At 47.2% G+C, this 16,404-nt stretch overlaps 1 protein-coding gene across 1 annotated transcript in view; it reads left to right on the top strand.

The window, feature by feature from the left end:
• Positions 1-1,743: 1,743 nt before the first annotated feature.
• The window catches only part of BIVM (basic, immunoglobulin-like variable motif containing), a 41,250-nt gene continuing 26,589 nt past the window's right edge, over positions 1,744-16,404 (top strand). Inside the window, exons 1-2 of the mRNA XM_075336689.1 lie at positions 1,744-1,873; positions 9,621-10,191. Of these exons, the coding sequence (XP_075192804.1) occupies positions 9,726-10,191 (466 nt within the window). The 5' untranslated portion in view covers positions 1,744-1,873; positions 9,621-9,725. The remainder of the gene's footprint in view (positions 1,874-9,620; positions 10,192-16,404) is intronic.

Below are 16,404 nucleotides of genomic sequence, written 5' to 3' on the forward strand. Positions count from 1 at the left end.
TGAGTACCCTGGTCCCCTGCACCCTATCCTCCCAAATCTACCAATGCCCTGAGCCCGGGGCCTTCCCTAGGGACTGACACCTTGCTGCTTAATACCATCTGCCCCGGTTCTCCTTTCCAGCAGCGGCGTTACTCCCATTACTGCAACCTGCAGGTGGAATCACAAACTTTTCCCCTGTAAATATCCCCCTTTTACGGATGAAAGTGTGACGCTCCTGGACTATCAGGTCGTCACAGGGTACTGCAAGCTCTTTCTCTTTAGTGCAGTATTCAAATCCCATATAGTTCTGGGTCCCCATCTTACAGTGTTGCCTCCAACAGCAAATCAAATCCTGGATACACCCTGCACCACACCCACCAGGCACACCAGTGGGCGGCTTGAGCGGAATAGGGTCGCCCACCTAGGGGTCAGGAAGGGGAGGTGAGGAGTGAAGTGAAGTTGAGGAGTACAGTGGAGGAGGCTGGGAGTAGTGGCTCCCAGGAGAAGCTGTCTAGGTTGCAGACGGTGGTCTGGACCTAGAGGAGTCGGACCCCCGATCGCAGGGGATTGAGGCTAGGCTCCTGGACCTGTTTAAGAGAACGGTAAGCAGCCTGGTCCTATCACCGGTACGGGACCAAAGGCACGGCGGGGTACACGGACCCTAGGTCGGGGAGAAGCTTCAGGCAACCCGGCAATTAACCTGCGGAGAACGGAGCCTTTATGGACTGTTCCCACTAGCTCCAGAATTGGGGCACTAGCGCAACGAGGGGGATAGGGCCTTCCATATAAGCAGCCCACTAAAATCCCAAGTGTGAGCCCTGATAGTAGGCTCCCACACTTAGCCACAGTGGGGAGCGGGGCCCGGCAACTTTCAGACTACTGGGCCACTACGGTGAATTTAAACTTTGTGCCAGGAGGCAGATCATGGATCACCAGGCAGCACCATAAGGGACGGGACCCGGGCGAGCTCCCCTTGAGAGGCAGCGGCACCCAGAGACTTGGTTTACTCGGTTGTCAGCATCTGCTTATTATTATTATTAGCTGAGTGAGTTCCTGAGTGATTTTTCCTTCACGGCACCCAGTAGCATCATCGAGAGTCCCGGGGCCTACCCCTACCCGTGGAGGGCAACGATACCTTGCTGCCCCACTCCATCACCCCGGGTACTCCCAACGGCAGTGGCGGTACTCCGAGTTCCCGCACACCACGGGTGGCGTCATGAACTATAACTCCCCTGTAAATACTACCCGTTTTACTTTAGAGTGTGGCCCCTAGGCCCCCAAACCGGAGACCCTCGAGCCATGAACGGACACTACCCCCGGATCCGAGAGGTTCGATCCGCTGCTGGGGCGGCATAAAAGTATCTGCCAAGCCGGGTCTGACCCCTCGAGCTACGACAATCCCGGATCCGAGCAGCCCGACTAACACCAGGGCGGCACATATGTAGTAGCACCATCCATGAAAAACAGGAGGCAGACCAATGTCTGAATGAGCCCTAACACAATAGGTGTACTATTAAATTGATCCCTCCTTGTGAATGAGATTACTAGTGTACAAGAACCAGCATTTTATTAGCAATTGTATATTAGCCTGGAACCCAAATTAGATGGTAATGACTGAGATAACTACAGTCATTAGCTAATCAGATCTAATTACAATGTATATGAGTGCAGTGCTGAAGGAGTTAAGTGATGAGGTCTTCCCTACAGTAGGTGGCGATGATTTTCTGTAGAATAGCCCAGGGTTATGTTATTGCTGTTGGGGTGGGGAGTACTGAAATAAGAGGACAGGGGATGAGAAGGGCAGGCCTGGTTTGTTCTGCAATCCCATCTGCCATCGCTCAGGACTTGTATTGAGCTGTACTGTGCACCTGACACTGCTGGAGCCATAGGGGAGGTAAGCTAGAATGCATGTGTATCTCTGCAGGAAAGGGTTAACCATGTAGCATTGCATGAAGTGGCCATGTCCCTGGGCTGCAGTGCTGCATGATCCCTGCACAATGGTGTCTGGAGCAGCCATCTGCTGGGGCTTTGTTGTGGCCAGGTTGTCTTGGAGCTGCTGACGCAGGCTGGGATCTCCTTCCATCTTCCGCTATCTCCTTCCATCTTCAGATCCTGATGTTACTGGATCTCATTGATGATCTTTTCAAAAATAATGTAATTGTATTGTTTTATAAACCCTGCACAAAGCAAACTCAGTGCAGGGACATTACATCGCCTGTAGGGATCTAACATATATTTCATCAACTGATGTAGTTCACTATTTGATAAAATAATAGTAAATTATTAAATAAAAATGTATCCGAATGTCATTGGGATGAGGCGGGGCAGGAGGTCCGGGCTGGAGTATATAGACAAGGGTAATTTGCGTTATTAAGTAGCATCTACATGATAAACACCTCCAGGATAGGTTCCCATATAGTGAGAGCGCAGCAGATTTACTGTATGGACAATCCGCTGTGTCCCACAGTATCAGCATAGTGTATACTGGAAGAAACCTCATGCACATGCTGCAAAAAATATCCACCATGAACTGACCGGAGATGTGGAGGTGAAATGTGCAGCCTGTCACTATATTGTGCAGTGTCTGGATATTGCACACTTTGTAATGGCTTACCAAAACCGCAACAATATTTCCAATTTTGCTTCAGGAGAACGCCATTAATACGAGAATGTAGGAATGTATCCTCAGGACACTTGGGACGTGCCACATTTATTATGGCTAATATGTGGCAATTAAACAGAAAATTCAGCCTATGACCCCTGCAGATGGTGTGGGGCGAGTATTGCAAGGTTCTTTTATTTGCAAAGCATCCTCCCATTTTGTGTTATGCAAATTTACTGTACTCAACTTTTGTATATGTATATTAGTGTGTTCTTGTGGCTTGCCCTGAATGTTAGGGTAAGTGCCCACAATGAGGGTTAGGGTACGGTCCCACTTGCGTTTTGCACGGAGGAGTGCAATCTGATAAAACATTGGATTGCTCTCACTCTAGTGCAAAACTATGGGGCAGTGTCCATCAGCGATTGATTTCTCATTCCATATCGGCCTGAGAAATGAATCGCAGCATTCTGCATTTGGCATCGAGTCTCTGCTCACGCACCCCCATACAAGTCTATGGGAGTGTGTGAAATATCGCACTGCACTCGCAAGTCATCCAAGTGCAGTACGATATACACAGACACAGGCTGGGGAGCAGATGGGGAGAAAGTGCTCTCTCCCTCTTCTCTGCAGCTGTGATGCAATCGCAAGATCAGATCACAGTCGCATGACCCTCGGCTGACGCTCACAGCAGAGGGTTATCAGCATATTTCTTCCGATGCTCTTGCATCGGAAGCTATGCGCAAGTTGAACAAAGGCCTTATGTGGTGTTCTGCTGCATCTGCTGCCTTCTCTCGTGCAGGTGACTAAATGCTGCAGATAGGAAATCCGTTCCGCAAGTCAGTTTACGCAGCTTTAACACTAGAACTACTGAGGTAGTCATTTTGACTACTTTGCACCATGTATTTCTATATAGGTGTCACAAGTCCAGTAGTTCTAGTGTTAAAAAGAAGCACGTTGTGCATGAGATTTCTATTAATCCTACCCACTGTGCTCGTACTGTACAACGCAGCGTATTGGAGGCAGTGAAAATACGCAACGTCCAGAACTCTACTAATCCTGATGATGGGCACGTACCCTTAAGGTCCAGTCACACTAAGCAACTTACCAGCGATCCCAACAACGATAGGGATCGCTGGTAAGTTGCTAGGAGGTTGCTGGTGAGATGTCACACTGCGACGCTCCAGCGATCCCACCAGCAACCTGACCTGGCAGGGATCGCTGGAGCGTCACTACACGAGTTGCTGGTGAGCTCACCAGCAACCAGTGACCAGCCACACGTGCAGAGAGCAGGGAGCAGCGCACACTGAGCGCTGGCTCCTTGCTCTCCTAGTACAGCACACATCGGGTTAATTACCCGATGTGTGCTGCAGCTGCATGTGCACAGAGCAGGGAGCAGCGCACAATGCTTAGCGCTGGCTCCTTGCTCTCCTGGCTACAGCACACATCGGGTTAATTAACCCGATGTGTCCTGCAGCTACATGTGCACAGAGCAGGAGCCGGCACTGACAGTGAGAGCGGCTGAGGCTGGTATCAAAGCTAAATATCGGGTAACCAAGGACAGGGCTTCTTGGTTACCCGATGTTTACATTGGTTACCAGCCTCCGCAGAAGCCGGCTCCTGCTGCCTGCACATTTAGTTGTTGCTGTCTCGCTGTCACACACAGCGATCTGTGCTTCACAGCGGGACAGCAACAACTAAAAAATGGCCCAGGACATTCAGCAACAACCAACGACCTCACAGCAGGGGCCAGGTTGTTGCTGGATGTCACACACAGCAACATCGCTAGCAACGTCACAAACGTTGTTCGTTAGCAACGATGTTGCTAGCGATGTTGCTTAGTGTGACGGGGCCTTTAGAATGCTGATACATGGGCACTATTCTATCTGGTTCGGTAAGTAAAGCAGCAGGCACTTTTTCATCTTGATATCAGGGCTGTGTTCACAGCTGTCAGGCAAATAACGGCCGATGAGCGCCTGTGATGCAGCCGAAAACCATGCTAACATGCAGATCAGCAACTAAAAGCACCTTGCAGCAAATATCAATGTCAGGTCAGTGCGGTTTTCGTCCACCACAGCATGCGGCTAGAGCATGTGAACACAGGCCAAAGGCTAAAATTGTAGATACCGGAACAGCTGCAACAATGCGCTGAGATTTGTTTTTATATTGACATCAACCTATTCTTCAATGTCACAATCAGAAAATGTTTTGCAATTCTTTCTATAACAGTTTTGTTATCTTGAAAATACATTTTATCATAAGATGTTGGTTGTGAAGAAAAAAGACGCAACTACTCATAATATTTCTACACTAATTATTTTTAATTCCATTGCAGTTCATCCGTGAGGAAATGTTGATAATGTTGAGACTGCGGCATGAAAAGGGTCTAGAGAGGGTTAATCATGTCTTTATTGCTTTGATTTCATCTCTATACTGCAACATGTGAATGAGATTGCGAAAACCCCATTCACTTGTATTGCACTGTAAGCCGCTATAGGATGGTGGTGTAGACTCCGCAGCAGAAATCATGTGAATATACGCTTACAGATATGGATACCGCCGTCTGTTCTGATTTCTGTCAGATACCATGTTATCATGGAGACCCCACATACCATTTGGTAATCTGACACAACATTCTGCTCTGATTACTCTTGTCTGAATTTTCAGTTACACTAGTTCCAAAGGTCGAGTGCTAACATGGATTTTACAGATCACTTTCATTCTGGAAATCAATGGCTGTTCAATATCACAAATCACTAATGTGATCCTGTTTATGTATCTATGTCACATAGAGTTGAGTAAAGGCCCTGTCACACACACAGATAAATCTGTGGCAGATCTGTGGCAGATCTGTGGCAGATCTGTGGCAGATCTGTGGCAGATCTGTGGCAGATCTGTGGCAGATCTGTGGATGCAGTGAAATTGTGGACAATCAGTGCCAGGTTTGTAGCTGTGTACAAATGGAACAATATGTCCATGATTTCACTGCAACAACAGATCTGCCAAAGATTTATCTCTGTGTGTGACGGGGCCTTAACAAGATTTACCTTGCCCTGGCCTGGTCAGTCTTCATTTCTGTGGCCCGGCATCTTGTCCTCACTAAGGACCCTTTCACACATCAGTTTTTTGCCATCATTCACAATCCGTTGGCTCGACGGATCCGTCGCAGATTGTGAAAAAACTGATGTGACAGATCCGTCGAAAAAACGGATCCGTCACATCAGTTTTTTCAGCCCAACAGTGTTTTTACACCCCTTCTGAGCATGCTCAGTTAGGCTAAGTTCACACTTCCGTTGTTTTAAATCCATCAGGTCCGACGTTGCGACGCAACGACAGATCCGTTGTTTTTTAGATGTCAGCTGATGCAACGGATTTGTTATTCCACAGGATTCCGTTCACAGGAATCCTGTGATAAAACTGATCCGTCACGTCCGTTACATCCGCTGTCGGTCCGTTTTTTTTACATATCCGTCGTGATCTGTTTGTGTTTGGGACAGCCCAATGGGTGTGCCAAACATGCTGGGCATGCTCAGTAGAGCATGACGGAATCCAGCACTGGATTCCGTCGTGTGACAGATTACGGCGGAATCCAGCACCATAGACAGCCATTATAGCGCTTGACGGATTGCGACGAACACCTGCGGAGTGCGTTTTTTTGCCACTCCAAAAAACGTTACATTCAGTGTTGCTCCTGCCTGACGGTCAGTGATTAGACGACTGATCCGTCACACAGCGGATGCAACGCAAGGCCATCAGTCACAATCTGTCGCTAATAGAAACCTATGGGGAAAAACGGATCCCTAAAAAATATTTTGCAGGATACCGTAATTCCTCAAGGAGACGGATTGTGACTGATGCAAAACAACGGAAGTGTGAACTTAGACTTAACAAAAAACCCAGATCCGTCACTGGATTCCGTCATTTGACGGATTATGACGGATCCTGATCCCATAGGCTTCCATTCTACCAAACAAACGACGGCGACAAATCCGTCGCTGTCCGTTTTTTCGACATACACAAAAAAACTTTACTGTGGACATCGTCTCCATCCGACGGGCAAACATTTTTCGACTGATCCGGATAAAACATGAGGCCATCCGTCGCTAATACAAGTCAATGAGAAAAAAACGGATCCAGCGGCATCAGTTGCTGGATCCGTTTTTTTCAAAATTCGACGGATTGTGACTGACGGATAAAAAAATGATGTGTCAAAGGGGCCTAAGCCCTGCAACGTCAAGACATTGTGTGAGGTCTAGTCCCCAATGCATTGAATATTTCCCGTTTAGGTTATTCCCACATTCTAAAATGACCACAACAAATTCCATATGTTCAACATATCTATTAAAGTGGATTTCACCCCTCTATATTGAAAGGGGTAAAATCCGAGATGAAAGTTCGCAGCAGAAATTGACTTACGGCTGCCATTAAAATTCACACATATGGTCAATTTTCATGTCGTAACTTAGTACAGCCTGTGAATAAGGCCCGAGTCACACTTGCGAGTGATTCTCTTCGCATCACCTGGCTCGGCCACACACTCTCCGGACAGGAGCGTCTCAGCTACATAGACATATAGGCAGCCAACCTGCTCCTGTCTGGAGAGTGTGCAGCCGGGCCATGCGATGCGAGACTTGGAACTGTGAAACCGGCCGAAGACTTGTTCTGGTTATATCCAAATGGCCACTACACTAATGTACTGTGGATTTTCCAAATCTGCATAATTTCCATCCCGTATATAGCAGTGTCCAGAGGTTCTGTAAATGCCTTATACGAAAAATACCTATTAAATTAAAATCCAGAAAATCCTAATTGTATCTTATCACTTTATTTGGGCCCGATTACACAGCTCCATCATTTACCGTCATTATCATAAATCCTCTTCGTGACTAAAGGGGGCTTTACACGGTAGCGATATCGCTAGCGATTTGTAGTGATAGCGAGCGTGTAAGTACCCACCCCCGTCGTGCATGCGATTGTTTGTGATCGCTGCCGTAGCGAACATTATCACTACGGCAGCGTCACACATACTTACCTGGTCGGCGTTGTCGCTGTGACTGCCGAACAATCCCTCCTTCAAGGGAGAAGGACGTTCGGCATCACAGCGACGTCACCGCAACGTCACTAAGCGGCCGGCCAATCAAAGCGGAGGGGCGGAGATGAGCAGGACGTAACATCCCGCCCACCTCCTTCCTTCCTCATTGTGGCCGGCGGCAGGTAAGGAGACGTTCCTCGCTCCTGCGGCATCACACACAGCGATGTGTGCTGCCGCAGGAGCGATAAACCACCTGGATAAACAACCCTTACCGATTTTTGAGTTTGGGACGACCTCTCCATGGTGAACGATTTTCACCATTTTTGAGGTCGCTTAAGGTCGCTGGTCAGTGTCACACGCTGCGATATCGTTAATGACGCCGGATGTGCGTCACTAACAACTTGACCCCGACGACAAAACATTAACGATATCGTAGCGTGTAAAGCCCCCTTTACAGATGGGCATCATTGTACTTTGCAGTACTAAAATGAAATGGTTCAGATATTTTGGTCACATCCTTTTTTATGATAGAAAAGAGATGAAAATAAGATTAAATTGTTAGAAAAAATGATAATTAGGGAATAGAGTATTAATCCATTGAATTCCAGTCATGGGGGAACAAACCACTTGAGAGCCCCCTCCTGTATATTGAATAAGAAGAGTATATGAGGAGTGTAGTGAGCGAGTCGGGTCATGAAAAGACCAGGGAATTTACTAACGTTTTCTAAACTGCATTTGCCAATAGGCAAATATTTACTGATCGGTGGTCGTTTAACATTTTCGTTAAACTAGCAGACCTTGGTAAATTAGGCATGTGGGGTGCCATTGCTCTCGGCAGCACAGGTCCTGTTTACACAGTATGATGTGCTGGTGAGAACGATGATCTTTTGTGCTCCACAAGATTATTTCACTCAATGAAACAGCATTTGGCTATTTAGCGGATGATCGGCAGCCTGGTTACACTAAAAGATTATTGTAAAATGAGCCTTTTCTTAAGAAGACTTAAAGTGAACCTGTCAGGTGTAATATGCACCCAGAATCATGAGCAGTTCTGGGTGCATAGTGCTAATCCCTGCCTAACCGTCCCTGTATACACCAACATAGATAAAGAGATCTTTAGAAAAAGAAATTCTAAAGATCTTTTACCGCATGCTAATGAGTGCGGGGACTAGTCCCCTGGGCATTAGTTCCCCTGGCTAGTCGGCTCCATTAGTATGTTAGTACGCCCCTGTGGGTGTGCTAACATGCTAATGAATATGCAGCGTCAGAGGATTTTATTACTCACCTCTCTGCCGCCATTGTACCCGATGGGGGATTCTGGCTCAGTGCGCATGACCCCGGAGTTTGGGTCATGCGCACTATGAAGCCGGGTGTGCGCGTCCTGGCTTCAAACTGAAGTAGTGCGCATGACCCAAACTCCGGGGTCATGCGCACGGAGCTGAAATCTAGTGTCAGACGCGATGGCAGCGGAGAGGTGAGATCACCTGTGACGCTGCATATTCATTAGCATGAGAGTACACCCCTGTGGGCCTACTGACATGCTAATGGAGCCGACTGGCAAGGGAAGCAACGCCCTTGGGACTAGTCCGCACGCTCATTAGCATACGGTGAAAGCTTTTTAGAAATACTTTTTCTAAAGATCTCTTTATCTATGCTAGTGTATACAGGGACGGATAGGCAGGGATTCGTAATATGCCCCCAGTACTGCTCGTGGTTCTGGGTGCATATTGGACCTGACAGGTTCACTTTAATGTACCTTAAGGTGGTGACGTTAGGGTCTGTTGATGATTGAACTGTCCAGTTGTCAGTAGAACTGTTCCTACAGACGAGAATCCTTGGAAGGTTACTACATGGATAGAGCATGTCATGTGCTTCTTCAATATGTATGTTTGAGTATATTATATTGTATATAATATGAAGGAATTAGATTTATTTAGACCAGTGCTTCACAGTAATAACAAAAAAAAACACTGAATATATAATATTACACCATATTTGTATACTTTACAGGATTTCCATTCAGTATGAAGCTTATGAATCATACCAGAAAATAAGCCGTGAAGGAAATCTATTGCCCTCAAGCCTGTGCTAACCTCCATCTTGCCTTTTCATTCAATGCCTAACGTAGAGGCAGACAGAGAAGCAAATGGTACCTCCAGAAACGAGCACAAATCCAAAGAGAAGTCTCCAGGAGATCATTCACAAGAACATGTAAAATCTTTCAATGTGGGGGATTCTGGAAACCTGGGATCAGGGGGAGAACGCAATTATCCTTGGGGATGTCCAGTGACTCACACAAGGGAAAAATTCTATACTGTCTGTTCAGACTACGCATTCCTGAACCAAGCAACGTCTCTGTGCAAAACCCCGGGCTCAGGGGGTAGCTCAAGTTCTCAAGATAAGCCTACCTTGAACAATACTCTGAATTACATTGCTATTCAGGCGAGTGGGTCCGATAATATTTATAATGAAGACACAAATTTGGATTCATTGTCCAGCAATCTTGGGACTCTTCCTCTTGCCTGGGAGATTGACACATCTGACTTTAACACAATGACTACAAAGATAAAGGCCAAACCAGGTAAAGTGACTGTCAATAGTGTTTATGATAATTATAATTGTGTGATGGAAGATTGTCAGTTCTCTCTGAGTGTATTATTGTATTTGTTCCTGATTAATGGCCTGACTCATGGATGAGGATTAAAGTACCGTCACACTAAAGCTGGGGTCACACATAGCGACAGCGACAACGACGTCGCTGTTACGTCACCATTTTCTGTGACGTAACAGCAACCTTTTAAGTCGCTGTTATGATCGTTGCTTAGCTGTCAAACACAGCGACGCAGCAGCGATCATAACGTCGCTATATGTGCAGGGAGCAGGGAGCCGCGCACACTGCTTAGCGCTGGCTCCTTGCTCTCCTAGTTACAGTACACATCGGGTTAATTAACCCGATGTGTACTGCAGCTACATGTCACAGTGCAGAGAGCAGGGAGCCGCGCACACTGCTTAGCGCTGGCTCCTTGCTCTCCTAGCTACAGTACACATCGGGTTAATTAACCCGATGTGTACTGCAGCTACATGTGCACAGAGCAGGAGCCGGCACTAGCAGCAAGAGCGGCGGAGGCTGGTAACGAAGGTAAATATCGGGTAACCAGGGAAAGGTCTTCCCTTGGTTACCCGATGTTTACAGTGGTTACAGCTTTCCGCAGCTGCCAGACGCCGGCTCCTGCTCCCTGCTCGCTTCATTTCGTCGCTCTCTCGCTGTCACACACAGCGATGTGTGCTTCACAGCGGGAGAGCGACGACGAAAAAATGAAGCAGGACATTCAGCAACGAGCAACGACCTCACAGCAGGGGCCAGCTCGTTGCTGGATGTCACACACAGCGACAGCAACGGGACGTCGCTTCAACGTCACAGAAAATGGTGACGTCGTTGTCGTCGTCGCTGTGTGTGACACCACCTTAAGCGACGCTCCAGGGATCCCACCAGCAGCCTGACCTGGCAGGGATCGCTGGAGCGTCGCTACATGGGTTACTGGTGAGCTGTCAAACAGGCAGATCTCACCAGCAACCAGTGACCAGCCCCCAGCCAGCAGCGACGCGTGGAAGCGATGCTGCGCTTGGTAACTAAGGTAAATATCGGGTAACCAACCCGATATTTATCTTGGTTATCAGCGCACACCGCTTAGCGCTGGCTCCCTGCACTCCTAGCCAGAGTACACATCAGGTTAATTACCCGATGTGTAGTCTGGCTATGTGTGCAGGGAGCAGGGACCCGGCACTGACAGCATGAGAGCGGCGGACGCTGGTAACGAAGGTGAATATCGGGTAACCAAGGAAAGGGCTTCTTGGTTACCCGATATTTACATTGGTTACCAGCGTCCGCAGAAGCCGGCTCCCTGCTCACTGCACATTCAGTTGTTGCTCTCTCGCTGTCACACACAGCGATCTGTGCTTCACAGCGGGAGAGCAACAACTAAAAAATGGTCCAGGACATTCAGCAACAACCAGCGACCTCACAGCAGGGGCCAGGTTGTTGCTGGATGTCACACACAGCGACATCGCTAGCAACATCGCTGTTGCGTCACAAAAGTCGTACCTCAGCAGCGATGTTGCTAGCGATGTTGCTTAGTGAGACGTGGCCTTTAGGTCATACAGTGATATTACATGATTACCTTTACCGCTATTATCAGATAGCTTTGGAACAATTTGATAGACTGGCTAAAAGGGGTTGTGCATTACTTGGACAACCCATTGTTATTTATCCGACTCCCCAAGCAAAATAAGTAAATCTTATACTCCCCTCCTGCACCGGCGCTGTTCTAGCTATGCTGGTGCTGGATCTTCTTGCACTCGCAAGACGTTAGTAAGGCCTACAGCCATTCAAAGGCCTTTGATTGGCTGCAGCGATCACATGACACAGGGGCATCGCTAGCATCAAAGATCTTGGGCACCAGCCCTGAATGTCATGTCCAGAGCCCCGGATTTCCTTCGACCGCCATATTTAACTATATAGGCATCACAATGCCATCAATCCTGTGATAGAACAGCAATACACAAGCTAACTGCTGTATCACTGCCGTCTCCTAAGCCGCAGACTTCTGTATGCTGTGGCTTACGAGATGTCTGCGTACTCACACAGGCAGCTCAATGACATCATTGCACATTGCACTGTCCCTACAGGCCTGCCATAGAAGAGGAGACAGGCTGTGTGTGCCACGAATCAGGATTAGGTGAGTATAATCTTTTTTATATCATCAGGCTGTGGGGGCCGTCATATTACCGTATTTTTCGCTTTATAAGACGCACCTGATTATAAGACGCACCCCCAAATTTGGTGAAGGAAAAGAGATTTTTTTTTTTAATGTTAAATGGGGTCCGTCTTATAATGCCAGTGTCAGTCTACCAAATCATATAGAGTATATGTCCCCCATAGCCCCCCCATCCTAAAATTAGGCCCATTAATCTGGATATGGCCCCCTTATAGTGAAAATAGCCCCCTTGTGCTGGCACACGTCCCCCAGTGATGCCACATGTCTCCATTGCTGGCACACGTCCCATATTGCTGGCACACGTTCCCTATTGCTGGCACATGTCTCCTATTGATGGAACACGTCCCCTATTTATGGCACATGTCCCCTATGGCTGGCACACATCCGCTACAGCTGGCACAGGTCTCCTATAGATGGCACACATCCCCCTGTGCTGCCCATGGCCCCCTATGGATAGCACACGTCCCCCTGTGCTGCCCATGTCCCCCTATGGATGGCACACGTCCCCCTGTGTTTGATATGGCCCCCTATGGATGGCACACCTCCCCCTGTGTTTGATATGGCCCCCTATGGATAGCACACCTCCCCTGTGTTTGATATGGCACCCTATGGATGGCACACCTCCCTTGTGTTTGATATGGCCCCCTATGGATGGCACACATCCCCTGTGTTGGATATGGCCCCTCATGCTGCTGCCCATAGTAAAATAAAACACTCTCTTTCCTTACCTTCTCTAGCGCTATCCTCCCTTGTGTCTCCCTCCGTGCTGCTGAGCTCCTGCACTTCCTGGTTCTCGATGCCGGTCATGTGATAGGCACAGCAGAGTGATATCATCTCTGCGTGCCTGATCACAGCAGCAGCAGGGAGACCGGGAGATGAGCGCTGGAGGCGGTAAGTAAAGAGTTTTTTATTTTACTATGGGCAGCAGCATGGGGGCCATATCTAGCATAGGGGGGGCATGTGCCATCAAATGGGGGCGCAGGCAGATATAATATGCGCCGCTTCCCCAGCCCATCACCGCGGTGCGGTTTCAGCACTACGGTGCTGGACAGCGGCAGTGCATATTATATGAGCGGGAGCAGGAGATCTCGCGCTGCCTCTTGCAGCCTTCACTAGCCTCCAGCACCGCTCCAGAGCTGCCCCCACCTCCCCTGGGCCCTGTAGTAATCCTTATATTCGGATTATAAGACGCACCCCTACTTTCCCCCAAAATTTGGGGGAACAAAAGTGCGTCTTATAAAGTGAAAAATACGGTATATATAGAGGGGGTGAGAGGCCATCGTATTAAGTATAAAGGGGCTGAGGGGACATCGTATTAAATATAGAGGGACTGAGGGGTCTTCATGTTATATATAGAGGGGCTGAGGGGTCATCATATTATATATAGAGGGCTAAATATATTATATATAGAGGGGCTGAGGGGCCATCATACTGTATATAGGGGAACAGAGGAGCCATCATATTACATATAGAGGGTCTGAGGAGCTCTCATGCTATATGCAGAGTGGCTGTGGGGACATTATACAGTGTATAAGAGGATGTGGGGTCATAATATAGTATATAAGGGGCTGTGGGGGTCATCATACAATGTATAAGGGGTTGTGGGGGTCATCATAAAGTGTATAAGGGGCTATGTGGGCACTCAGGACATTGTTTTAAATTGCTAGTTTTCATTCAGATTGTCAGGTGGCATTATTACTTTTTTTGGGGGGCATTGTTACTTTAAGGGGACAGTTAATTGAAGAGCATTAATACTTTCTATGACACAATATTACTTTTAGCGGCATGTTCTATGTGTCACACAGTTTGTGTAGCATGTTTTGGGATATGGGTAATCATAGTAATGACACAGTATTTGAATTATTGGGGTCTCTGTTCATGCTACAAGAGCAAGCAGGACATGGAGCTTTTGTGGATTGGGAATAGATGAAGACTGTGCTTGCAGTTTGAGAAATCAAATGTCTTTGTTGTAAACGCTGCAGACAAGTCGTGGCTAGAAGAAGCTGTCTGTGCCAGATAGAAAAGATAGGAAAATTGATATCAGCTGTAAGTCACTGTATTGTATGTACCTCAACTGTAATCACATATGTTCTAAAGGGCTTGTGTAGCACCCAGGGGGGCAAGGGGTGTTACTCATCGCCAGGCCTGGTGATGTCGGGTCTGGAGATGTCACGGGTGGTCCTACCCGGCTTCGTGGCCCTGAGGGGTACAATAAAGAAGGGGGAAATGATGATGGTGGAGGTTGTTTGTCTCGTGACGCCACCTGCGGTATGTGGCCAGGGAATAGCCGCCGCTGCTGTCACAGTCCTCCGGGGCGGATGGTTGTAGCAGCTAAGATGTTTCTGCTCCCCACAGGTGGCGTGGACCCTGGGGAGGATGATGAGGGTTGTAGTGATGGCGGGCGCCGAAGCGCCGGCAAGGACAGGCAGACACATGGTAGCACAAGTCATACCTTAAAACCATTTAAAATAAATAAAGAGAAGAGAATCAATCTGGTGAAAAATGGCCGTGATGGTTTATTAAGAGTTTCATAAATTAACAAACCAAATACTCAATTTTAGATATAAATAATCAACTCATATACTCCGTTAAACCAATTATAACTATTCTACAAAATCCATTTCAAGCAAATTAAGCCAATCCACCCAGCAAGCTGGGTAATTTTCCCCACCCGGACACGCCCAGCAAGGCGTGCCCCCCCCCCCCCCACAAAACCAAACAGCCATTTTTCAATTATTGATTGCAATCCAAGATTAAAAATATCCGTACCTATCTCTGACAAATGGACCCAATCCTACCTAAATAAACCAGGAGCAAATCCTTCAAGGTCCTTATGCCTATATGTGAACCCTAATTTTAAAAATTTTTCGAGGTCCCTGTTAACTCTTTTCCGTATTTTAGACAAGAATTGTAATCCATCCACATTCCAAATTAACCTTGGAATTATTTCCGAGACTACTAAACATGTATTAGGGAAATAACTTTTAATAGCTAAGAGCATTTCCTATAACAACCTAACTGTATTATGCTTGCCAATATCGTTCCCGCCGAGATGAATAATCAACAACTCAGGGGAAGGATAATACAACAATAACTTTTTTACCCTCCCAGCTAGCTGAGACCAAGACATACCCCTATAACCAAACCATAAAACTTGAATAAAGTCCATATCAAAAGACAGATTTTCCGTATATGTTCTCTGACTCGCCCTCTTCTGAGCCCAATGGATATAAGAATGTCCCAAAATCCAGATGATTATTGGGCCTGAAAAAATGAACAACCATTAACATAATAAATCAGGTCTGATATACGATTTAAATCTCCCGGAATCCCAACGGCCTAACGCTTTAATGGTGTCCTCGCTTAAACCTAAACCTGCAGCTACTGTAGCTGCCCCTATTCTGAATGAATGCGACGAAATGTTACACTTACCCATATTCAATTTGAACAAGCATTTCTTCAGCATACTGTTAAATTGGAACCTCGTTGCCGGATCGCCTGTCACATGTACCAACAAAGGCCCCTTACCCATAGGACGTACCTGAAGCCATTTCCGCACATTGTTGACGGGACAAATAGCTGCATTACCCAAAGGATTCAATTGAACTAATGACCCTTTACCCAACTGATCAGTCTTGGATCTTCTAATATTAATTAACAGTTTATTATCTGATAATAACACATCCTCTACATTTAAACCAGCCGGCTGACTCTTACTCCAACTCACTAATTCACCCACCCGTAGTGCGGCAAAAAACATTACTGTGAATGCAGTTTGAAACAAACAGGTTTCAAACTCATTCCTGCATACCGACTTTAACACTTCACACAGTTTATATAATAATTCGATAGGCACGGGTCTCCTTGTGTCCGGCTGGAAGTTCGCTTTCTTTAATCCTTTTAGAACCTGTGCAATTGGAAATAAGCTACTGAGAGGCGGACTACCGCCAAGTTTCAAGAAAAATGAAATGCCAGCAATCAACCTGGCCAATGCAGAATAGGAGACCCCGTCCTCGAGC

Source organism: Anomaloglossus baeobatrachus, chromosome 2, assembly GCF_048569485.1.
Source record: "Anomaloglossus baeobatrachus isolate aAnoBae1 chromosome 2, aAnoBae1.hap1, whole genome shotgun sequence".
Classification (NCBI taxonomy): domain Eukaryota; kingdom Metazoa; phylum Chordata; class Amphibia; order Anura; family Aromobatidae; genus Anomaloglossus; species Anomaloglossus baeobatrachus.